The 26,618-nt window shown below is 40.1% G+C and overlaps 1 protein-coding gene across 1 annotated transcript in view; it reads left to right on the top strand.

Annotated features, from left to right (window-relative positions):
- Nucleotides 1-26,618, top strand: part of ptprfa (protein tyrosine phosphatase receptor type Fa) — a 238,747-nt gene that overhangs the window by 41,438 nt on the left and 170,691 nt on the right. The window contains exons 3-4 of the mRNA XM_029429417.1: nt 6,764-6,909; nt 11,547-11,688. Coding sequence (XP_029285277.1) covers nt 6,764-6,909; nt 11,547-11,688 — 288 coding nt within the window. The remainder of the gene's footprint in view (nt 1-6,763; nt 6,910-11,546; nt 11,689-26,618) is intronic.

Below are 26,618 nucleotides of genomic sequence, written 5' to 3'. Positions count from 1 at the left end.
AGGCAACTCCCAATGCCCCCAAACCCCGGCCACATCATTTAGAACTTGATGTAAGTAGAATGTATAACATATTTATATGTTTAAATGTCTCAAGAAGCCATTGTGAGGTTGTGATGAGTGTGAGGGATGGTCATAATCTTCTACCCAAAACAGTTATGTTCAATTATAACTGTGGGATTATGACGTCTTAAAGCCCACACAAAGCAACAAGAAGAGACCAACACTAAACAAGCATGGACCTCGACATGAAAGAGAGAAAAGGACAAATGTTTCTCCTTAAAGTGGTTCTGAAATACCTTGGCTTAGTACAGCCATTACATAAAGTGCTTTAGCACACATTTTGAAAAGATCGAAGGTCAATGTAGCTGTATCCTCTGTAAGTGTAATGAACTCATCCAGAAGGGTTAGGCATTAGCCGTCGGTCACGCAGCTAGCGGGAGCTCCATTAGATGTGTGGTGTTACAGATCTCTCTAATCTTCTCACCATCCAGGTAATCTCTACACCTCAAAACTTTTTTGCTGTATTTAGTTGGTATATTTGCGAGTCGTCAAAGCCGACAGTGTTTGAGTGTGTTTTGAGTCAGAACTGATATTGAACTGAATTTTTGAGGTCAAAACATTGTTCAGCAAGTCCTCCACCAGATTTAGTAAAGACAACTTTTCAACAAAGATGGAAGATGTGGAAAAGATACCGGATTCCAAGACTTTTTGAGTCTATGACCACAGGTGCTCTGACCTGCACTCTCTTTTATGAAGACTGATCTTCCGCTTAGTTTTAATTGCATCACGTTGTACTAAAAAAAATGCTACAATTCCTATTTTCATGTCATGATGAATTGATTTAATGAAAAGGTTTCACTGAGTTGATCAAAAGGACATATTTCTAAGGAAACACTCCCAAGAGAGCAGCAAGCACAGGGTCAGAGAAGACTACAAGTGAGAGACAACTCACAGCTGCCAGTGAAGTGAGGCGAGAGACCCAGCGTGTTTTACATTTAGAGTGTCAAGCCTCAGGATCAGCCAACAGTAGCCATGGGAAATAAATAGCTTAATAATGGTATGATCCACTCGCCACTTTTTTTCCACCCACCTCCTATGCCTCCTTGAAACCACTGATAAAACCCTCTGTACTGGCTTGACTCACATGCAAACTTATCTGTGCATGGCGCAATATTTCCCTGCTGTACATCCTGAGTATCCTCAGGACCCTACAGTAACCTGTTGCACTGCTTGTATGACTGGATTTCCATGGACATGTACCTGGGGATCAGCTCTTGGCTCTGACTGCACGAATGGGTTTTGAATCACATTGAACTTTAAAGAGCACACTTATCAGTTGCCAAAAGTTGCTGTAAAAATGTCTTGCCTTCCCTACGAAATGGTCTTCATGGCTCCATGCTGGGGAAATAGGACTTACCCCTTGTATGAACGTTCTGCAGATACATTTTGTGTTGGCAGTGAACAGTTTCCAGATACGTTCAATATTGAAAACATTCAGAAGAACTCCATCACACTCTCTCCCTTACTGCTGAAATTTGTATTTGATTACGTTTTGGTCTGTCCGACTTTCATCAGGTATGGGCAATAACACATCACTTCCATATACAAACACATAGGGTTTCTAAGGACAGAGGGTGCCGTATGCTATACAGTCTGTAAAGCCCACAAAGACAAATTTGTAATTTGCGTTATTAGGCTATATAAAGGACATCAATCATCCAATCAGGGGACTGCAGAGATCGGTTTGACAGATGTTCACCTTGAAATGACTGTTGTGATGCTGCCTATATACCTAATGATGGTCGGACAGACCAAAACGTTGAAATCAAATACTTATTTCAGTGTGAAGGTTTTCTTCTTACTGTTTTCATGATTGCCCCTTCAACCGACGAACCTGTCATAATCAGTTGTGCAGAGCTTTTTATCAAGATCATATAATAGCAATGTCTACTCTTTGTGTTGATAAAAATGTAGATCTGGTGTGTTGTATATGATTGTAAGTGTCATGATCAAGGGCACCTCAGTGGTGTTCAAGAGGGAGGGGAGAGTTGTTGAAAACAGCAACCTTTCAGCCAGAAGCCTCAGACCTCTCTAACTCAACATGTATGGATTTCAGTGTTTGAATCGCTCCATGAATCAAATTATGATGTAATTGTTAAGGAGCCATGCACCACAAACCACACAAGTAGAAGGCAGGCAAAAGCTTGTGAGAAGACTGATCTTTGTGTTCTGCTGCTTCTCAACAGCAGAGAAACAAGCTCTGTTGCATTGACAGAACAACACTAGCAGTATTAATAACACCACAGATGACTTGCTTGTTCCATCAGACCATTTATCTTTTGGAGCCGTAATTAGTGTCATCATTTAATTTGACTTACAAGAAATACAATTTATCATCAGTGTTATGAGTATTTCCAGGAATTAATATTGTAATACAATTGGACTAAGATTAATCAGTTTGACTTGAAATGATTAAATCCCCTGCAAACTTTGGTTGGTAAAGTTTAGTTTCAAACTGCCCTGCACCAAAGATCATGTAGCTAAAAGGATGTAATTTTTGGGCTTGTGCACAAAAAGGGTATATTGTATTGTATGTGTATTTTTGCAGCTTTGTCATCATTATCATACTGGAGTACTCACCAGGTACCATCATTAAAGTGATGTCTGGAAACATGAGCATGTCTGGTGGGCCAAGAAACAAAACCAGAAAGCCAATCTGACAGGATTCAAACAAACCCCCTTATTTGGAAGACAAAACTAAACAAATAGATTAATTAATACAGAAGCTGTCTGTTGTAAACATGCGTTGCAGTTTACAGACTAATGTACTTTCTTAAATTCTACCAATTATTCTTGCACTAGTTTGATGCTGAGGGATTCGTTGACGGATTAGGGACAACTGGTTTGCTCACTTTCAGTTTTAACTCTAAAGAAAGTGGTGTAGCGGTTTAGAGGTGGGGGAATTTACCCGAAAATACCTACAAACGACATACCCAAAGTAAATTAAAATTTGCTCTTCAACCATTTGCACCAGATGCATGTTCTCATTCAAAAGAAAAGTCAGAATTACTCCAAGTGTTTCTGGCACTGAGTAATAGTGGTCTGAATATACTGAATTTGAAGAAAATAAACTCTGTCTGAATTAAAAAGTTGCCTGAAGATGGGTATAGCTGGTAGTGGTGAGCTGGAAAACACAATAGGAACATAACATCAAGTATTACCAAGTTCAGGTTCAAATTTCAGAACAAAGGCACCAAAACACAATATATTAAGACAGGTTTTTCTAAGAGTAACACCAGGCATTTACAAGCTGAGTAAACAATCTGAGTAATTTGGAGATATTATATTTATTAATACAATATTATTTGTATTGCTCATAACTATTATATACCCATATTCCCTGTTAGTAGTAATGACACAGAGTAAGTGAAGTATAAACACACATTTTTGTATTTTGTTTGTATTTTTTTATAATAAATTGTAAAAAAAAAAAACAATGTTCAGGATTTCATTGGCTAAATCAGGGGTCGAACCTTTTTGGCTGGGAGAGCCATAAAAGCCAAATATTTTTTTATGCATTTCCTTGAGAGCCACATATTTAATAAATTTGAAACTTTATGCGTGCATTTTTAAGAATAACACATCTCCGAGTACTAATAGCGGTATCAGTGTTTCATTGAACAGGTGCTCTTTTATTAAATAAACTAAACGCTTACGTTATTTATCTAATTTATGTGCACGTTTCAGTGTTTACTGCACGGGTGTCAAACTCAAGGCAATTATGACCTATTTAACCTCTTATGTCTGTTGTTGTTGGTGTTGTTTTTGTTGTTGTCCTGCATTTTAGCGCCTTGAGATTGCTTTTAGCTTTGAAAGGCGCTTTACAAATACAATTTATTATTATTATTATTATTATTATTATTATTATTATTATTATTATTATTATTATTATTATTATTATTATTATTATTATCATGTCTGTCATAACTGGCCCGCCGGTTTTGGTAATTAAATCAATGCATGGCACAACCACGGGAAAAGACATTTGAGGAAGTATCTAAATGTGTGAATGAAATGAAAGTTTTTGGAAAGCAAAGGGAAACACACCACAGATCTCTGGGACGAAAGTGACGATGTGAGCTGGACTGTTTGTGCGACATAACGAAACATCTCACTGTTAAACCTGCAGCTTCAGGGCCGTGTGATCACAGACATGTATGATGCCGAGCTGCATGTGGGAGACTCGGATGCAGAAGGAAACTTTGGTCACTGCGCGTTTCAAAACACTGACAAACATCTCCACCGCTGTGTTCCCGACAGCATTCTGCTGAAGAAATGAGCGCATTTGCCGACTTTGCTGCTCACAAATTTAAATTGAACTGCTCAGCAATCCGTTTGCAGTTGACTTAAATATGTTCCATATATTTTTGCACTTTATCCAATATGTGTATCCTGTTCAATACATGTGGACCGTGTTTGGCCCTCGATGTAGTCCCAGTTTTTAATGTTGGTCCTCACTGTGATTGAGTTTGACCCCCCCGGTCTACTGCTTGCTTTGCGCAGTTTCTCCTCTGCTGTTTCGCGAAGGGCAGGGCTCCGCCCCCTACACAAAAACACACACACACACGTGTAAGTGTGTGCGCTGTGCAGTCAGAGACAGAGCGGAGGAAAGGAGAGGGGAGAACTAAAAACAAATCCGCTGCTAAATGTTTTACTTTAAAATGACACAGTATAATTGTTTATTACTTGTTAATCATGTTAAAAAATGTCAGCTCAAAATTGTCTGCAAGCCATATCACGTCATCGAAAGAGCCATAGGTTCCCGACCCCTGGGCTACACGATACTCCAGTCATCGGTAGACTCGGTTGCTATTGGCTCGGTCTGTAAACAAAAGAAGAGGGGCTGGCACTTCCTTATCAAATTGACACTCATTGGCTATTGAAGGCTGTAGATAACGCATGGAAGCTCCGATTGGCTAAAATTAGGTGTCACTCGAACACTTAGAGTCTGCTCTACATTTTGGATTCAGACGCTCAGCGCTGCAGACACGGCAAATAATGTTTTTACCGAGTATAAACGGAAAAACACACACATCGATCAGCTGATTTCAAAGATTGCAACAGCTGTTTATGGGCTTTTATCGATGTGATGATGTTGACGATCAATATTTGTTTTACTGGAATCGATGTATTGGACATTTGGCAATGACACAGAAGTGTTTTTCATTAGTATTACTGATTACAGGAGTATTATGAGGCTTCATAGGTGAGTTGGCTCAAAGTTCTGATTTTCATTTTGAGTTTGCGTGCTAGTTTGAGGAGCTGATTGTACCTGCTGTTGTGATTGTGATCTCAAAATCTAAATAGACGAGATTCTAAGCTTTCTAATGAGGTATGGCATGGGTACCACATCCAGCATGGTGGACTGTACACAACACATGAAAAATGTGGTTCCTCCCCCGAATAGGCCCAGTGCTTTAGTAGCTTAATGTTGTGTGTCATCCCCGCAACACTAGAGATTTACATGAGCTATGTAGCCTCTGGAGTTTCAAAACGTAGCTTCAACCAGTCAGTTTCAAGACTACTGGCATACATGGTGAGATGCTAAAGTGCTGTCTCTTGATGCAATGAAAGCCTTTGACGGACTAGAATGGTCCTTTCTGTGGTCTGTGCTGGAGAAAATGGGTTTTGGTAATGGCTTTATACATATGGTCAAGGTGCTGTTAACCTTATGCGCATGCAAATTGATGCAGGTATTACAGGTATTACAGTACTGTGTCTGACAGTCATCCAGAGTTCTTAGAAACATACTTACATGTAACTTTTGTTTACAACCTGACTGATTTTCTGTCATTTTCTTGACCCGTGAGACTTCTTTTTTTTAGTGATGTCACTATTTTACCAAATCTCAGTCATTAACTTGGTGAGTACAAGGTTAATAAAACTTATTTAAAAAATGAAGTCCAAAACTAATGGAATAAGAACCAAGTGTTGATCAACAGGAATGATCCTTTGAAGGTAAAGAAAATGAAGTTTTTATGCTGACATTTTAGTTTAACACCAAAGCACTTTGTTGTTAGCTTTGAGGTTTACAAACATGTAGAGTGACCATTTCTTCTACTTTTGTCTCTCGCCAACATTTTGGAAAAGCAATACTAAGTCCATGGACTACCTATTTAATCCCCTTTAAACTTATTTAATAATTATGTTTACATTGGCAAAAAGTCGCTTTCTCCAATTAGACTAGCACATTGATCAGTAAAATAGTGTATAATTAAGGCCAAGCTTTACAGTTTGCAGGAATGTGTATTGCGTCATCTGTGTGCTTGTTAGCCTGTGTGTGCGTCCCTGTGCGGTGGCTGGCAGAGCACCAGATAGAAAAAAATGTTGACCTGCTCGTCTAAACATTAGCAGCCTTTAATATATGCATGACTAATACATGAAGCACATGAACACTTATTTCCAACTTTAATCTTGGTGTATTATGTTTCCAGTTGACACCTTCAGTGAATGTGTGTGCTGCTTATTACCAAGGGAAGGATGCTGTTTTTACTGGATTTGCATTTGACTAGTTGTGGCTACAGGCAAGAGACAACTTTTTAAAGGGCATATTGTTATTGCAAGACCTACAGCAGATAAGCAGATGTAAAAAGCCTGTAGCCTGCCTGGAGCTGTTTCTCTGTCATGCCTCTATCTGATACTATCTTCTCTTCCCTCCCTCTTTTTCTTCCCTCGCCTTTGTCTCACTGTGTCTCTCCCTTAGGCATGCCCAGCTTCATCAAGTCCCCTGACGATCAGACGGGGATTTCGGGAGGAGTGGCATCGTTCGTATGTCAGGCAGTGGGTGAGCCCAAACCTCGCATCACCTGGATGAAGAAGGGGAAGAAAGTCAGCTCTCAGCGCTTTGAGGTGTGACCCGGGAGCAAGCCTCAAAGCTCCCTGTGATGTGTTTGAATGTGCAGCACTTCCATGTTCACCCTCACTGCTCATTAGCTCTCTGTGTTTAGTGCGTGGACAAAGACAGACAGAGCAGGATAGGTTGTGTTCATTTTATACTTGCAGTTACAATGTATTAACAAACCTTCTCAGGTGTGTTTAGCAGCGAGGCTGAGTTGTAGGCTGCGTCTGTATTTACTGATTACCACCATGCACAGAAACCTATACTGCAGCTTTTCTGCATTTAGGATCTGTTTAAAGTTCACTAAATGCAAATCAATTGCGTTACACTATTCTAATGACAATACCTGAGGCCCAGCATCACAGTGAGTAAATAGTTCAGTGTCTGCAGGTTATATAGTGGCACGATGAGAGAGCAGAACTGTGATAACCCACTGCTGCTGAGCCAGAGGCCACCACATGATGACAGTCAACGTTATGCAGTGTGTAAGAACCATGACACCTCTTACCTCAGACCAGGTATCATTGATATAATAAAATGTGATATATATTGACTCATGCGTTAAATTAATACATTTGCAAAATTAGCCACAGGACAAAATATAATTAAATCTTAAGCAAGTTTTACTTGAAAAGAGTTTCAGTCCTCTATAGTCTTAAGGCAGGGACTGTTGTGAAAAGGCCCAGGGATGAATGTGCAGATGGAACAGGGCTGCAACTAAATTGTTGATTAATTGATTTGTTTTTAAAGTGACCGATTGATCATTCAGTCTATATATGATTGTATAAATGATTGTCCATTTTAAGTTCAAGATGACACCTACATGTTTTTTTGGTCAAATCTCATGTTGTGTGAATATTTGGGTGAATTATTTAGAAAAATCAATAAAAATCAATAATCCCATAAAAATCATGAAAGATAATTTTGAAATAGAAAGAGTTTATGAAAATAAAGTTTTAAGAGTTGTTATAGAACACAAACTATGGTGAATACCACAAATAAATCATGTAGGCCATTACAATATTTCAAAAAACAAAAGACATCCTGAATCTAAATGACGTGTATTGTACCATTATTCTGTAGTTCCGTACATTACCTACTGGGTAGAGGTTTGGGAAAATACATTCAAAACAATGAGAAACAGAAGATAACTATAAGATGATTAGCAAATATAAAGCTGAGGTACGAACACTTGTGTGTGAATGAATGTTTGCTTTCGACTTTTTGAGAATATGTAATACCCATATATTTTATTTAGTTTCTTTCTTTCATTTTTAGTGAATACATTTTATAAGAGTTGTTCAAAATAATTAATGCAAAAGGGTTTTGGATCAGTAACAACTTGCTTTGGTTTGTCACTACTTCAAAAGTAATTACTTATTATTGGTAATTTTGTATTTTTATATGCGTATTTAAGTTGACCGAAATAAACGGAAAATAAACTAAACTTAAACTTTTTATCAAAATAATGGTTACTGTGAAATGTGACGTAAATTAATGTTCATGCTCGTCTCTCCGATGAGAAGAGTCTTCTCTCATTTACCAGAGGCACTAATGTCTTTGTGATATTCTAAACATACACTGTGTAGTCTATGTGGTTGAAAGCTCCAAAAAGAAAGTGGATGTAGGATTTGAGATTATTTTGTCACACATCAGGTGTATGACACATTGTATGCATGCAGCTCCATTAACAAACACAGCAACTGCTTGATAAGCAGGACTGTATGATCCTTCCTGCAGGACTCTGCAGAAGCAGGAAGGCTCATTAGCTGCCAGCCAACCCAAACGACTTCAAGTGAAGTGACTCAACATGATTCCTGCATAGACGGAGACACTTGGTTCATGTCGTTGTGAGTAATAGGAATTATCTTCCACCTTTCTGCTCAGCATTGCTCAGCATTACTCAAACTGACGGCTACCCTGTGTGTGGGGTGGACAGACCCTTTCACAATGCAGGGAGACGGTGTAGCTCTCCACCTCTCCTTTAACTACCCTGTTATTCTATCTTCTTCAGTAGAATCAAGATTTTTGATTGATGATTACAATAGAAAGATAATCCTGAATCAACGACATAAGAGACTTAAAGCAAACCATTTAAACCATCCTTGTCAATCAAAAAACACGACCTACCATCCCCTTGGAACACAAGATAACCTTTAAATACCCCAAAGTACATTTCTGATTTTAGCAACGTATTCTCATCCCTACTCGTCATATTTTGCCGATTGGGCACAATGCCCCTATGATGACGACAGGGGCAGCCTAATGGGGTTAATGTTGTAACACGTGACATAACGTCAAACATCAAGGTTTAGGTTTAGAACAAAGATCATAGTTTGGGTTAAAATAAGCGGCCGATGTAACGTCATGTGACTCAGTGACCTAACATCAAATTACATAACGTCGCCAGTTATCTATTTTTACTTTTAGAATTTAGACACAGACACACTAGTCTACAGAGTTAAGGTAAATCTTAGAACTCATTTCCAACTAGTATTAACATGTGATCCAGATAATGACATCTGATGATGGATCTTTGTTTTCAAACCAGGTTTTAATAAGCATTCTCAATATCTAAAAGTTGTGATTGAAATCTCAATATGCAAATTAGGTTGAACGGACACGCTGCTTCCTTGCTTAAGGGAAGTGATTCGGGGATGTAATGAGGGGACTGCCACAATGTGCACCAGACAGACATGGACGGACAGTACAAAGTACAGTTGTCAGACAGTTGGCAGTTGACAAAGTACAGTTGTCGATGCTCTCTCATCCCTTAAAAAGGTATTTATAATAAGAATAAATAAGAGACATCAATAACACACAATTCTACAATAATGAAAACTGTCCCCTGGATAATTTAAACACTATTTCCATGATGTCTTTAATCTATTTTGTTATCCTTCTCCTGTTTTGTGATTTTCCCTTTTCAATTTGCAACCTGCACCATGTTTCCATATCTCTTCTACTTGACTGTAGTGATTGTGCACTAGGCAGCTAAAGGATCTTTAGCTTCTTTAGCACAGGATGGTGTGCAAAAGCCTTTACGGGTATCTAAAATAACCGTTATCATTATTCTGTGCTTTGACAGAAACTGATGGCTTTCCTGTGTGTGAGGTAGGTTGACCTCCTACTAAGGCAGGAAGAGATTGCAGCTCTGCACCTCCTTCATTAGAGCAAGAATGTGATTCCTGTCAGTTGGCTTGTTGGGTCACACACATTGCGGTGGGGCGGAAGTGTAAGGCCCAGTGCCCTGACCTCCAAATCTTACCCCCCACTCCGAACATTTCTAAAGCTCCTCACATACCTATTGTCCACTCAAGCTCATCACTGTATACATCCTCCTGGTGTGATTCTATTGTAAAATGACCTCGAGTTTGCTTTCTTTCCAAGAGTACAAGTAGAGCTTTTGTCAGGAAAGGGATTGCTTAGCTTAACGTAAAGACTAGAAACAGCTAGCCTGGCTCTGTCCAAAGGGTTACCTACCAACACCTCTAACGGTCACTGGTTAACATGTTGTAACTCCCTTTTCTTAAATTAATAATGCAAATGGAAAATAAATATCCTAGGAACATAACCTGTGGCTCACTCTATATATCTAGATAAGAGTAGTACATTTCTTGAACAATTTAATGTTGTAATTTCCCATTTTCCCTGAACCATCGCAGGTTTAAGTTCACCAGCTCAACAGAATAGTTCATGGATTCAAGAGTTCAAAGGCTATATCTATCACAAGCAATATGTTCAGTGAAATGCAGTGTGCCATACTCATTAAGACTGCACCAATAGACTAGTGGGAAAAATAAGAACTAGATAAAAAATTTTTTAAATGTCTAGATAAAAAAGAGATCCTATTCTATTCCAGATCTATCTATCTTCATATGCTAACAAATTAATTGTTGGTTAACTTTGTTAAGATGGAGGGGATACTTTTAAAGGCAAGAGCCGTGGAAGATTCCTATTTATCATAGAACATGAATAATAAGCCCCAAGTAAACAGTTGACTTTTGAATGAAAGAAATGCTCAAGGAGTGATTGTATTGTGTTAGGTCAGGTCAGCAGACAGTCTTCACACCTTCCGTCGCCAACTGAAAACTCACCTGTTTCGACTGCACCTTGGTCAATGAAGAAAAAATTAATTAATAATAATAATTATGTTATTTGTATGTTGCACTTATAGTTGTTTGGCTTATTTCAAAGCTACATGTATAGTTCTGCACTTAAATGATTTCACCTATTTGAAGCTAATGTACTTGCGAGATTCCCGCTGTTTGGAGTCGTATCCTCATGATTGTTTGCACTTATTGTAAATCACTTTGGACAAAAGCGTCAGCTAAATGAACTGTAATGTAATGTAATGTAAAGTTACAAAAGCTAGTGAAACAGGAGCTAGCTGAGTTCAATTCATCGTAGCATTTACAGAAACTTTAAATGTGTTGTTAGATATATTTTCCAATGTTGATTGAGTCAGGCTAGTTGTTTTCCCCTGCTTTCAGTCTTTATGCTAAGCTAGGCTAACCACTGTTCATTTTTGTAAGTTAAACACCATTATGTCATATGGGCCTGCAACAGGGAGGAGAAAACAGACATGCACTTGGATGGAAATATCACAGGGGGTTTCTTTAATCCTGCTCTGCTTTCATTTTTCCAGGTGATTGAGTTTGATGACGGCTCGGGGTCAGTGCTGCGTATCCAGCCTTTGAGGACCCATCGTGATGAAGCCATCTATGAATGCACATCCACCAACAGTGTGGGAGAGATCAACACCAGCGCCAAGCTCACTGTCTTAGAGGGTAAGACCTGACTACCTATCTGCCTTTCTCCATGTCTCACTAATGTTCCACACATGTCATGTGTCCTAGCTGTTCCTACTCATGCCTCCGCTCAGGTTTTCCTCACTGACTCTGACAACTGAAGGGGTCTTCATGTTCATCTGACCCTGTGTTACCCTTAGAACTGCTCCTCATTTGTACACAATACATTAATCACTCTTATTGACTCAGCTTGTTTATCTGCAGTTTTAACCATTTAGGTCAACTCAATTCAGTTAGAGTGGAACAGAGTCATGGTACCTTAAAGGCACATGATTTAAAAACGGGTTTGGGTGAGTTCTAGTGAGAGCTGTAGCTTTTTCCAAGTACAGGAACCTGTTGACGGGCCCAGGAACCACAAGTATAGTCCCAATATTCGGAGCAGGAACAGTTAGTACTTGTAATTGTATTGACATAACAAACACATTTGATTAGTTTGCTTCCTGACTAGTCAGGTAAAGAGAAAGGTTGTGGGCAGACAACCTTGTGAAACTAGCGCGTGTGCATGGAAAAAGAAACACCACCAAATGCTATAGTTGAAATGATCCAAAACTAACGCAGAATTCAAAAGTTCCTTCCATTGGCGTTACTTTGGAGACAGGTGCTCCGCTGTTTTCAGTCTGATCTGCTAGCTCCGCATGTCTCCTCTGCATGGATTCCTCCAATGCAGTTGTGCCACAGTACATTCAAAATGTAACATGATGGCTCTATTTTCTGTTTCCTTTTGTGTTAAAACTGTATCTCAAAGGTTTTTAGAGTGGTTGGTCTATTTAATCTTCGGATTGCAGTTCTTCAGTTGCAGTGGCAGCGCAAGCAGGAATGCACAAAAGAGATGTTTGCTTTCTAGTTTAGTCCAGTTTAGTCCAGTTCCTGTAGCTCCATGGATCCTTGAACTGGAACTTGTTTTGCTCTAACAATAGATCCGGTCCCTATGTGTACAGACAACAAATTAAGGACTCCGCTACACGTATACCCACAGGCCTGTTTGAGGTTGATTTAAATCACATAGGACATGTCAATGTCGGAGTATTGCACTAAGTCATGGGACATGAATCATGTGATTAGTTAACTAGTGCAGGAGAGTCCTAGTGAGAAAAGAGATGTGCACCTTTCTAGAGATAGCTGCTGTTTGGGTACAGAGCCTAGTGATGACCAACCATATTCAACCCAATAATTATTATATCAAGGGGTACACGTAGCTTTGGTCTTGTTTTGTTTGATCATTATATAGTTCTGTCATTTTGATTTATTAGTACTATTGTAATGCTATTTGGAATGCATCATTTCAAAATGAAAGGAAACATTATTACCATATTCCATGTCCATACTCTGCTGTCTTGAGACAGGTAGCTCAATAAGAGACAGCATCACTGTCAGAAAAGGGGAATATTGTAGTTAGTACAGGTCTGCAGAAGCAGTTTTCTGAAAGACTGTAATTTCTTCCCTTGTGTCTCCTTATAGGTCTACCACATTAACATTTCCTAAATGTGCACACCTTTCACTAACACCGTTTCCACCGTCTAAACTGTTACTAAAAAACAAACCTTCATCCTCATGGTTACAGGTGAAACCAACATTTTGGTTGAAAATGGGAAACAAACTGAGGTCTCCTGTTGCAAAGTTGCATGCTTTGCAACATTGTTTGTCAGTGCTGGGTATAATGATGATGATGATGATTACATTACATTACAGTACATTTAGCTGACACTTTTGTCCAAAGCGACTTACAAAAAGTGCAACCAATCATGGGGATACAACTCAGCAAGAATATTGCATGTACATTATCTTCAAATTGGTACAATCCTTTAAGTGCAGAACAATAGCTTCACTAAGCCAAACAAAAGTGCAACATACAGAAACAATAGAATATGAATTCAACAATTAGATACCGATAAGCAAAACCAATGTAATGTAGTCTGAGTTGGGGAAACAACCGAGGTTCCGATTGTAAGGTATTGGATGGGAGAGTCCTTCCCCGGAAGGAAAAAGAGCTCAGTCTTCTCAAGGTTGAGTTGTAAGTGATGTGCAGCCATCCACCGAGAGATATCAGCCAGACAAACAGCGATCTGTGCCTCCACCTGGGTTTCAGATCTGGGAAAAGACAGAATCAGTTGAGTGTCATCTGCGTAGCTATGGTAGGAGAAGCCACGAGAGTGAATGACAGAGCCAATTGAGTTGGTGTACAGAAAAAAGAGGAGGGGACCCAGGACAGAGCCCTGAGGTACCCCGGTGGTGAGTTGACAAGGGTCTGACAGAGCCCCTATTCAAGGTACCCTGTAGGTGCGATCCTTTAGGTAGGATTCGAGCAGGGAGAGAGCACAGCCTGAGACTCCCAGTTCTTGGAGGGTGTAGAGGAGGATCTGGTGGTTCACTGTGTCAAACGCAGCAGAAAGGTCCAGAAGGATGACAACAGAGGAGAGGGAGGCTGATCTAGCATTGTGAAGTTCCTCAGTGACAGCGAGGAGGGCACTCTCAGTTGAGTGGCCCGCCTTGAAACCACATTGGTGCGGATCGAGAATGTTGTTCTGGTGAAGGTAAGACGAGAGTTGATTAAAGACTGGAAAGAAATGAAAGTAATAATATTAATAATAATAATAATAATAATAATAATAATAATAATAATAATAATAATAATAATAATTTTATTTATAGAGCGCTTTTAAAAAGGTACTCACAGATGCTTTACATGTTCATATAACATTAAAAATGACATTAAGGGACAGGACATCAACATTAAAAATACATAGAAGTAATTACACATTAAAAGCAGATCTGAAGAGGTGGGTTTTGATTTGGGATTTGAACATGGTAAGATCGGTACAGTCACGGATGTGTTTGGGGAGTGAGTTCCAGAGGGAGGGGGCGGCAATGGAGAAGGCTCTGTCACCCCAGGTCCGGCGCTTGGTCCTTTGTGGCAAGGACAGAAGGTTTGCGTCGGAGGAACGGAGGGTGCGAGTGGGAGTGTGGTGATGGAGCAGGTCGGTGAGGTAGGAGGGGGCCTGGTTGTGGAGGGCTTTGTGGGTGAGGAGGAGGATTTTAAAATGGATGCGTTGGGGGACTGGGAGCCAGTGGAGATTCTGCAGAAGAGAGACAGTTCTGTAGTTGTTCACTTCAGAGGGGTCGAGTGAGTGTTTATTTAAGAGAGCATTCCCTCTTGCCTCCTTATGATTGTTAGGAAAGCAAACAGTTGTTAAGGAAGTTTTGATGAGATGGGTGAGAAAAGGAAGGAGGTCAGGAGCAATAGACTGGAGAAGGTGAGAGGGGATAGGGTCCAGAGGGCAGGTAGTAGGGCTGGCAGAGGTAACGAGAGATAGAACTTCATTTGAAGAGAGGGGTGAGAAATAAATTAGAGTGGGGGGAAGTGATGTGGATGGTGAACAGTTGATGTTAGTCGGTAAGTCGGAAACATTTTACAAAGTAGTTGACAAAGTGGGACGGTAGGAGAGAAGAAGGAAGTGGGGTCTGGGGGGATAGAGGAGGGTGGAGAAGATAGAGAGGAGTTTTTTGGGGTTGGAAGAAAGCGCTTTTTGTTTTAGAAATAGAGAAAGAGGAGAGAAGAGTTTGAAAGGAAAATTATTGATGATGATGATGATGATGATGATGATGATGTTGATAAAAGGTTATGATCTGCCATAGCTATGGTTAATGTTTGGTTAGGCACACTTTTTGTTTAGGCTACTTTAATTTGACATGTACCTGCTTCCTGCTTTATCTTACCATAAGACTTATGTATTAATACAATACCAGATTTCCTCACAAGTAAAAAATATAAAGTGTGCGTGCGGGTCATAGTTCAGTTGGGATCATCTCTTTGTTCCCAGGGTCTGTGTGTCTCTTGATATAAATACAAATTGTAAGTATCTTCACATTTAAAATAGCATAAGAATGAAGGGAGATGGATTTAAAATCCAGTTTGAATAGTAAATATCCATTTGGCCACTGTAGAGATGTAAATGTCAAAAGTCAAGAAAACTGTCTTGCCTGCAGATTTGATGATGTATTAGGGAGTGAGGAGTGGACCGTCACTCAGGATGACATCAGGAGGGAAACATACATTAAACATTTGACCTATGGAAAAACATTGATGAGAACCTAAAACTGTTCGATCTCCTTGATGTAAGATATTGAGCTGGGGAACATGGGGACATATACTGTATGTTTGTATTCTAAAGTAGTATGAGTTCTTATAATACATTGTCTGTGCTCCTTGCTATACATTTCATTAAACAGTTCATTCAGTGTTTCGCCTCAGATTGTATCTCTTCCAAAGACACATTTCTGCAACACTGACTGCACTACAGCAGACATGGCTTTGAGCTAAGCTCCCTATTTGATGAAACAGAATGCGAGTATGTGGTTTGGCTGTTAGATGTCTGAGTCCCAAATAGAGCCCAGTATTGAGCAGGAATGTGTTGAAAGCGATTTTGGCTGGGAACCTCCTGTAGGTGTGTCTCTAGACAGCTCTGTTCTTTGCCAGCAGCAAGATGGAGCCCAGACACATTTACTTAATCGACACTCTAATTGATAGACAAACAACCCAACACAAAAAAGGGCTGTCTCTCTGGCAGCCTTTTCCAAATCACTCAGGAACCCATTATACTTATTCTGCCATGTAGATATTGTCAGCAGTAAATACAGCCTGAGGCTGCAGAGCCAAACAAACAGACCTTTTCTCTCTGAAACCACTCGGTCTTGTTAAAAGCGAGTGACGGGCCCGACTGATAATCACTGTTAACAGATTAATATTTAATGCACAAAGATATACAACACAGCTATACCCCATGTGTACATACCAACTGGCTAACTGGTTTGGGTTAGATCATCAATGAAGGTTTTCTGTAGTGACCTCGGACACAGGGAAGGTAGACTCAAATGCACGACACCAGAAACAGATGTAAAGTGTAAAATAAAATACTTTACTTGCAAACAGGTAGCATAAACTCAAAACACTCACAAGGAGGATATACAAAAAAATACTGCTGACACACTGGTTCAATACACTGAGACATAACAAGACAAACTGGCACAAGACAAGGGGAGACAGGACTATTTATACATGAGGTGAGTGGGCACAGGTGGAAACAATCGGGGCAGACGCTGACGATGGCGGGAAACCACACAAAGACAGGCAGTAAAGGGATCTGGGATGAGGGACAAGAGGTAGGTACAAAATAAAACAGGAATGACAGACAGTGACCGACAAGACATTTCACAGAAACCCAGGTAGGTAGCAATGCATTAAGGAGGGCGAGACAGGTTTTATTACAGATTTCCACTTATTAAATAGTAACAAAACGGGGAACTACTAGAGTGGAAGATGTGCGCTACAACCATTTGGTTATCAACATCAATGCTGCTAGTGAAACGTGTCCCTGTGTGCAGGATACAGCAGTATTACAGGCATCATACTGTAACAATGTGGCTGGAGTGGGCTAATAATTTCAATAGCTGAGTCAAATTAGCCTACATGAATTTACATAACCTACATTTATTTATAAATCCACGAGTGGCTTGCCAATGTTTCCTTACAGTCTACTATGTGAATTGCATATTTGTATATATATATTTATATACTGTATATATTTTTGCATATATAACCCTGGCAAGTTACCACAATTATTTACTCATACACATAGACCTACAGATCATTTTGCATTTTAAATTTAATATCGAACCATAACTGTCTGCAACTGAAAATGACAACACATCTTCATATTTTTTACTTTGTAGTAAACAGACAAGTCACACTGTTTCCCAGCAGCAATCATTCTTATTGCTCAAAGTCAGTATTGCAGGCTTCATAAGTATTGATCAGTCCTAACCAGGAGTGTATTATTCAAATTTGAACTTTCTGCAGGATTAGGAGTGATTCTGAGACGCTTTATAAATATGGGCCCCCGACAGGTCAAGGGTCACTGACCCGTGCATGCAATATTAAAATGACCTCCGCTCCCCTCTAGGAGTTGCTGGAAAGTACATACTGGAACCCTCTGTACTGAACTTGACAGTTTTCTTCTCTGACTGTCAGTAAGACTGTCCTTTTAACATCTAAAGGCTTGTGTGTAAATTACATTTTATTACATTTTATTACATTTATTTTAAAAGTTTTAATGGTAAATGGAAAGTGCTTTTACAACACAGCCACCCTACCACTGAATATGAGGAGGTTATGGGTGTGTCTCTTTGTTCAAGAGTAAAATAATTCCATTAGTCTTTATTTTGATGAAGAGTTTGTTTTGCATGATAGTTTAAAGGCTGTTTCAGGCTTTACCACCTACATATAAATTATTATTTTCGAGAAAGTACAATACAAATATATTTCAGTTGTCAAATTTCAGACGAGCCTACAAGAGATGTGCTGGTTGAATCTTTGTAAATGGTGCTCAATGTGCTCCACAGCGCTGTATTCCCATCTCAATCTTTTTCAATTGCAGATAGCAAAATCCTCCAACTAGTAAAAGCTGAAGAAGCTTCTTTTTAAAAAAAAACAAAAGTCCTTTGTGATGCGCCACTCAGGTTCTCTGTCTGCGAGTGTGTCAGCTGCAGAGATATTGTGAACTAAAGAGAGAATAAAAATTCAAAACGGCAAAAGCAATGACAGAGAGTGGGCAGAAATGTGAGATTGAGGGAGAGACAATGAGGATGAAGACGGCAGCAGAACTCTGGGTAATGAGAGTGCAGTATTAGTCATGAAGTGAACCGACAGAGAGCGCTTAAGGGGATGAAGGGAGGGAGATGGTGAAGACAGCAGGAGCTGTAGCCAGTACAATGCAGACAGAGATGAGAGATACTTCTCACACATGAGAGTAGTTTGCCTTTCTGCAGAAAACATCATATACTTTTCTCTTTTGGTTGGTTGTGACACTCAAGAGGAGCTAAGGCACATCACTCCAAGCAAGCCTCCTGGACTTGTTATGGCCCCGATTGGTACAGCCGGTTGCACTGATGGGCACTGAATTAACATCAGTGTCTTTTAAAGGGTTAGATTTCTTTCCCACTGTTTTCCTGTCCTCTGCTGCTCGCTTTGCGTCAGCAGTAACCAATCTCTGTGTGGTGACTTAAGTTTGTTTTTTTGTATATTTTCCTTTGGGATGCCCTGCCTAAGGGCACATTGGCAGTGAAGGTGGGCAGTGTAGATATAAGCACGCTAGAGCTTGCTATGTGCTCTGCCAGAATACATATTAGTGTGCATGATGGGGACAACACTGACAATAATAGTGCTTATACAAACTCTTTAGCCCTGTGAAGTCACAGCTTTTTAGAACAGTTTTTCCACATCATCTTTATGAATGAAGTATCCCTTCTGTAGACACATTTGAAAGGTTATATAATTATTATTAACACCATAACAAGGTCTCCTATGAATTATGTTTATGCAGTGTACCACTTATTTGCAACAAATGTTTTGAAATAATGGTAACACAGACCTAATTGTTTTAGGAATTAGGAAATATTTGGATATGTTAATTAGGAAATATTTGTAATTAACATATCAAACAAGCCTCAAAATGTTCTTACATTTATTTGATGAATATTTTACTCCACCTTAATATGAATGGGGGATGTTAACCTACCACCTAGTGCTCCGTCCCTAGAACCCTGGAACCATTCTGAGATTACTGGTTACATAAACACAAACACAACATACATCTACTGCCAGATTAGATTTTTGTCTTTTTTTGTAATTCTGGTCATTTTCAAAAAGAACGATCTGTCATAAAAAATAATTCAGGTACGAAGCACAGCAGAGTTGAAACATCAAATGGGGTTATCCTACATTTAAAGTGGTCTGGCAGTCTAACAATTAAATTATTTATTAAAAGCCTTTTATTTTTAAAAGGGTTATGGTACAAAATAAAGGTATTCTGTTCCCTGGTAAATGTACAGCCGAGCTCCAAAAAGTCTCAATATATTTCAGCCTGGTTTAGATCCTGCAGCACAAACACATATGTGGAGCTGGACTGTGATTACTGTGCACATTAACAGGTTCTGCGTTTGTCTGGCTTTGACTGATTATATATCAGATTTAAGATCAGGCTCCTGTTAAAGAGTGCTGAAACTTCCCTGCTCAGAGGGAATCAGCACCTACACTGGGAGGATCCTCTGAGTGTCTCAGTGCTGCAGTGTTGTCAAATAAAGCCATGAGCTGTAGTTATTTCTCCACTTCCAATCCCTAGCGCCAGGAAAATTACTCAAACAGGGTTCATGCTTTCAGAAAATTCTGGACTTCAGTGGGGACTGAACTGACTTTCTGGTTTTGCCACACATGGGTTACATAACTGATAACAGGTGGATGACTCAACAAATGAAACAAAAGCTGTCACAGATCTTTGTGTTTACAGACTGTAAAGTACTCGTGAACAACAGTCATCAAATGATCCAGCTGTCCCTCCCTTTGATAGTGTAATTAATCTCAGATTGTATTATTAATGAGTATGTGTTGTTATTGTTGTCAAGTATACCCAACACATATGTCAGGGAACTCGCATACACATGGAGAGGTGTGATACATCACAGCAAGGGTAGCCTACGCACTCATCTGCTGTTTGGATGTTACATTAAATTTATGCATTTTTAGATTACAGATTAGAGACTACATTTTGGTCGATCTTTTTCTCCCTCTTTCACATTTATCTTGAGAGTCTTTGGGGAGGTCCCAAACCCCATGTTGGGACCAACATACATTTAAATAAGAGGGAGAGAGAGATTTTTCAAAAAACACTTTATTTACATAATTTTCATTTGTACAATTGCTTTAAAATAAAGTGCTTAAACAAATAAAAATCTATATATTTAACCCTTGATTATCACAAATTCCTATTTGAATTTTTTCTTTGCTATGTTTTGAATAAAAAAATATTTTTTTTATCACTACTACTAAGGCACCACATGGGTTAAAAATGACCCGCATCAACCCACAAAGCCACCTCGTGTGAGTGCCTCCCTGCCACACCCCCGTAAATCTATTTATTCAATCAATCAATATTCCAATTATTTATCAACTATCCAATTCTCAATTACCACAAATCATCAACCGCCTTAATCCATGAACCAAAACAGTTCCTGCATCACCACATTAGGCCCACATACACAGGCCAAAAATGACACATGTATGCCAAAAAATGAAAAATATTGCATAGCTTGTGTATCAAAGAGTTAAAAGAAAATAATTTAAAAAAAACAATCCAGTAAAAACTTGTGCAAAGTGTAATTCATCATCACTGACAGAACAGATAATATTTTTAAAACACCAACTTTGTTTAAAAGTGTCTATATCTCCTATATGTTTATAAAACCTGAACTCGAGCCAGAGCCTTGCTCTAATGTTGCACAGCCACACTGCTTTCGCCTCCTGCCCTTCTCCGTTTTCCACTCTGTTCTTTCTGCTTATGTAAATCGCCATTTTGGCTTCTCCTGAGAGGAAGTTTAGGAGCTGCCACTTTTATTTCTTATCTTTTTTGTAGGCAGCTCCCATGATAAAAACACTCTCAGTAAAAACTACATTAAAAAGACTAAAGACCAATGTTAAAAGAGAGAAGAAACTTCTGAGTCTCTTACACTCAGTGAAAACATGGAAGACAGACTCATGTACATTACAAAACGGAGAATTGTTGAAAACAGCAGGATTAATAACAAAGATAAAAGCATTTGAGGCGATAGCACCATATAAAATCCTCCACTGTGGGCCCTGTCCGCTTTCTCCACCTAGTCTATTGCTCCACACATTGTAGGGTCTGCTGCACAGGCCTTTTCTGTTGATGCTTTTTACACAGTTCGCATAGAAAGTTGTTTTGTTCGCTCTGTGCAGTGACAGTTTTGCCGGGTTAGTGACCTTGAGCAGGGGGCTGGTCAGTTCTCCCAGCCCTGGGCTCAGGTAGACTTCTGGAAATGGTTCTGCTGGGTCTGGATCAGTCTTTCCCTGACTGTATTTGATGAGGAGGATCCTCTCCTCTCCAGAGAGTCTCTGGCTCCAGGGCTGCAGGATCCTCTGAGCCAGACCCAGCAGAGAGCCCAGGGTTGGTCCCACTGCATCCACCAGCTGTTGTAAGCATAGGGTCCTGGACCTGCACAGCGCCACCATCAGGCCAGGTGTAATGCTGCTGCTGATGCCCAGCATGGCTCTGTGAATTAGAGGCTCATTTAACAACCAGTGCAGAGAGTCAGACTTTGGGCACCTTTTATGATTAAAAAGGGCCCAAGACTTAAAAACACCCTGATAAAACGGAGGCAGCCCACTTACCTTTAAAACATTTTAATCAGATAAAAACAGAGCAGCATCCAGCCCCAGGTTACTCACGAAGTCTGAGAATACAACTGGCCACGTCTCTCCACACCAAATCAGCCGGACCGGTAAGATATTTCTGTAAAAACTGAAAAGTGACTGTTCAGCTGGCCAGGTGGACTAGGGCCTGTCTCCCCTCCTCTCTGGATAAAAACAGCACCCCTTGTGGCACCCAGTGTAGACCATCCTAAAAGATATCTACAATTTCTTTCTACGTCTACACAGGTCAGACGGTGCCACAGTTGGGATGCCACAAGGTTGTTTAAAACCAAAACCCTACCTTTAAAAGACATCTGAGGGAGCAGCAATCTCCTCAGTGATGTTCTCCCAGTTCTTCTGGACTATATTCTCTTTTCCTAAAAACACACCTAGATATTTTGTTCCATCTTTTCTCCAGGTGAGGCTCTGTGGAAGAACTGGGAGACCGCCACGCCACTCCCCAACAGCGAGGGCTTCACTTTCCTTCCAATTCACCCTTGCTGCCGATGCCGTGCTAAAATCTTTTACGATATTAGTTAAAATATCTGCTTCCTTCTGGCTTCCAATGACAACAATGATGCATAATCTGATAAAACAATGCTGCTACTAAAAACAGGTAAAACAGACCTTGTAGGTTGGAGCGTATTTTCCTGAGGAGAGGTTCAAGGGAGAGCACATAGAGCATTCCCGACAGAGCACAGACCTGCCGGACCCCTCTACACACTCTAAAATGAGCATACAGACTACCATTGAACTTCAGCACACTCAACTTTGCTGTACAACACCTTGATCTTAGCTATGAATCCAGGGCTGAACCCAAACTTCTCCATCACTTTCCAGAGGAAGTGATGTTCAACCCGGTCAAAAGCCTTTTCCTGATCTAGAGAAATCAGACCAGTATTAATGCCCAATGAGCTGGCGACCTCCAAAACATCCCGAATTAGGTAAACATTGTCTACCATGGACCTGCCGGGCACACAGTACGTCTGGTCCCGGTAAATGACCTGCTCCATAACCCCCCCAGCCTGGTGGCCACGGCCTTGAATAGAAGCTTGTAATCCACACACAGCAAAGACACAGGGCACCAATTACCAATGTCATGCAGGTTTCCCGTCTTAGGCAGAAGTGTTATCACTGCTCTGCGGCATGACATCAACATGGAACCAGAGGCCAGGCTTTCATTAAAAACATATAAAATATAATTAGCTAAAATGTCCCAGAAAGCTTTAAAAAACTCGACTGTGAGGCCGTCGCTGCCGCCTGCAGCTCCCGCACAGTCAACGGCCCCTTGAGCTGTGAGTTGGTCTCCTCGGAGACCTGAGGTAATCCACCACAGAACCGTCCGAGGAGTGTTTCATCTCCCTCATACTCACTGGAGTAGAGGGATGAATAAAAACTCACAGCTCACCTTCTTACCTGGCTTGGTTCCATTGTTTCCTGCTCTGTGTCTGAGAGAACTGAGTTCCGTTCTTTTTCTCCAGACTGAAGAAGCTAGAGGGAGCATCCATCTCGGTGGAGTTTTCAATCCGGGACCGGACCAGTGTGGACTCACTGATTGTTTCTAGTTCCACTATATCACCCTCCAGGTCTTTCATAGATCTGGTGATGTCTTGTGTGACATTGAGGGTGTGCAGTTGGCAAAGCATTTTTATTTCAGTCTTGACCATGGTCCCACCACTACCTAAGACTGCTAAAATCACCCTTCCTCTGTCTAAAAACACTCCAGAAATAAACAAGACCTCCAGTGAGACTAGAGTAAATGACTTGGAGAAGAGGAAGCCCACTCCTCCACTGAGAGAAGTGTTGTGGCTTAAAATGACTTACCCTTCCACTCTCTCTGCCAGTCTATCTCATCAAAACTGTCGCTGTGCGTTTCTTGTAAAAAAAAAGTACATCAACATGTTTCATTTTAGCGGTTTCATATATTTGTACTCTTTATTTAGGTGGGCAGAACTTGCCCCAAACTTGCCTGATTCAAAACGGGGTACTTCATACTGATCTGCATAGTATACTGATTCAACAGTATATAAACAAATGAAAATACTTTAACAAGCTGCAATCAATTTTTTCAATAGATCATATTACTACTTGTATGTGATAGGTGTTGCTCGTACTGGTAATGGTGCTACATGGTGTGTTGCAGCTGTTTTGCTTTTACAGCAGCAACTTTACTGTTTTTGTTCAGTCTCACTGCTCCACAGCATTGTTTCAGCAACTGTTGTCAGTTAAAAAGCTCTGATAATCCCACTGTACACAACCTAACAGCAGACAGACACAGTTAGAGACTCGCTGGTCCACATAGTAAGTCATACAGCAGATAAAGACACATACCTTTCACTCAGGAGTTGGTGGAGACCAAAACAGAGCTAAATGAGAGTGAATATTGGGTTCACATTCATCAGGTGGACACATACACCACTACAAATTAATGCTAATAGTACTCTGTCTACTGCATGTGTAAATAAGCTACTGTTTGCAACTTTATATGGTTTATAAGGTATGTTTATAAATTTAAACTTCCCTCAAGTGGCGAAAAGTCATTGCAGGTTTAACCGCTGTATAGTAACAGAAAACTATGCAATATGTGTGATGTCTGACACCAATTAACCATTGAAATGTCACTGCCAATTAAACTTCTAAGCGAGAAAGCAAAATGTCTTTCTTAAGATATAAAATATTTTAATGCCTTTTTGCAGCAGTTATATACAACGCAGAACCAAAGTCATACACTGCGTTTTCCTCTTTAAGAGAACTTAAAAGATCTGCGCCACCCACGGACCTCATCCAGCCCAGGCAGCACCCCACAGAGCAGTAAACTTAGGGGAAACACTGAAGTAAATAAAAAATCATTCATAACCTTGTGTACAGTTAAATGCAATAGGCCTAATTGTTTCAAAATCCCACAGCACACCGGGATTTGTCTCAGGGCACACCATTTGGGAACCACTGTCTTAGATGATGGATATGATGCATATTGAGTAATATTTTTGTTAAATTGATTGGTACTATACAGTGAGCAGGTATATTGGAAGCCCTTATTCTAAATGATGATTGTAATAACATTTCCATTTAATTCCACACATGTATATGTTATCATTCACAATTAGATCTACTGGACTTTTTAGTTTTGTTGTTTTGGATATAATCATGTTATTTTGTTATGATAATGAAAATAATATATTGAATTCCACCATGGGAACCAGAAGATCAACTAATATTTGGGGAGTTTGACTTTAAAACCATGACCAGAAGCAGCGAGAGTTTTCAAGACACTAATTAATGCAATTAACCAATCACCTGGTATTTATTAGCTGTTGTTTCCTTACATCTCTAAGTGCTCCTGATGATGTTCTCAAAGTAAAGGCCCTGTTACACAGTGCCATACAACTTAGACAGAGCCTATTGATAGCGTATCATGTACTTATACAAAACGTATCAGAGCGAATGGCCAACGTATTCGACAAATGCCCAACAGATGCATGACGCATTCCTAGCGTATTCCTTCGCTGTATGGCGGAAACGGTATGCCGGTGTATACGGAATATCGGCAATACGCTGGTGTACGTTGTTGAACACTGAGGCCGTGAAACGTTTTTGAACATGCTCAAAAAAAGTTATGCAAAAAAAAAAAAGATGGTGTGCATCTGTTGGGCATTCGTCGAATACGTTGGCCATTCGTTTTGTATAAGTACGTGATACGCTATCAATAGGCTCTGTATACGTTCATATACGTTGTATATGCTAATTTTCATATGCGCCAGCATACGTTTCTGCCATACGCCACTATGTGACAGGGCCTTAAAGAGCTTCAATAAATATGTCTCCTTTTGCACGTACGTCCTATTTTGGAGAAACTATACTCGAGCAATATCGGAATTGTAAGATTCAACATTTTTGGATGTTGACCCGAACTATAGACTAAAAGTCATGATATCCTGGCCTTTGCTGCTTTGAGTTTGCCCTAACCCTAAAACTGTGCAGCAGGTGCTAACTGCAACCTCGAAAATAGTCATTTAAAATGGTTAGACAACTGTATGTAATCTAGACATACAAAACAACTTGGTTTCACTGGCAAGCGACCATCGTAATGCTCATATGGAGATCTGCAAGTCTCTCTCTTGCTGCAGTGTTGAGTGACGGTCCAGCAATCAGGTAACTGGGTCGTCCTTCATTGAGCTGCAGCGTGACTAAGAAGTTCAAAATGGTGATGCAACTGTGTTGTCTGGCTGAGTACGATGAAAGCTCCAGCATGGCTGCAGTGACCTCCTCTGCTCTCAACTCTCTGATCTCTCCTCTCCTCTAATGTCCTTGTCTGACCAAAGCATCTGCAGCTGTATATTGAGTGCACATGCAGAGGGATCTCCATCTCATATGCTGCCTTCTGGATTTCAAGAAGGATGATGCTGATGGAAAACAACAATCAAGGAGTTTTCAAACTAAATCTGATAATACAATGTGTTTCCTTGTCTCAATTTGCCTCTATGCTGCTGTGATAAAAATCACAAAAAGTCAGAAGGAGAAACAGATGAACATTTGACATGTGCAGTCCATGGTGCGTCCTCACCACATCCATGCAGTGTGCACTAACAACATGAGACTGCTTAACATCCTTAGCGGTGGATCTTATCACCCATGCATAAAAACATTTTTT

This window comes from Cottoperca gobio, chromosome 4 (genome assembly GCF_900634415.1).
Source record: "Cottoperca gobio chromosome 4, fCotGob3.1, whole genome shotgun sequence".
NCBI lineage: Eukaryota > Metazoa > Chordata > Actinopteri > Perciformes > Bovichtidae > Cottoperca > Cottoperca gobio.
The sequence above is the reverse complement of the archived record's forward strand: the minus strand, read 5'-3'. Positions and strand labels throughout refer to the sequence as shown.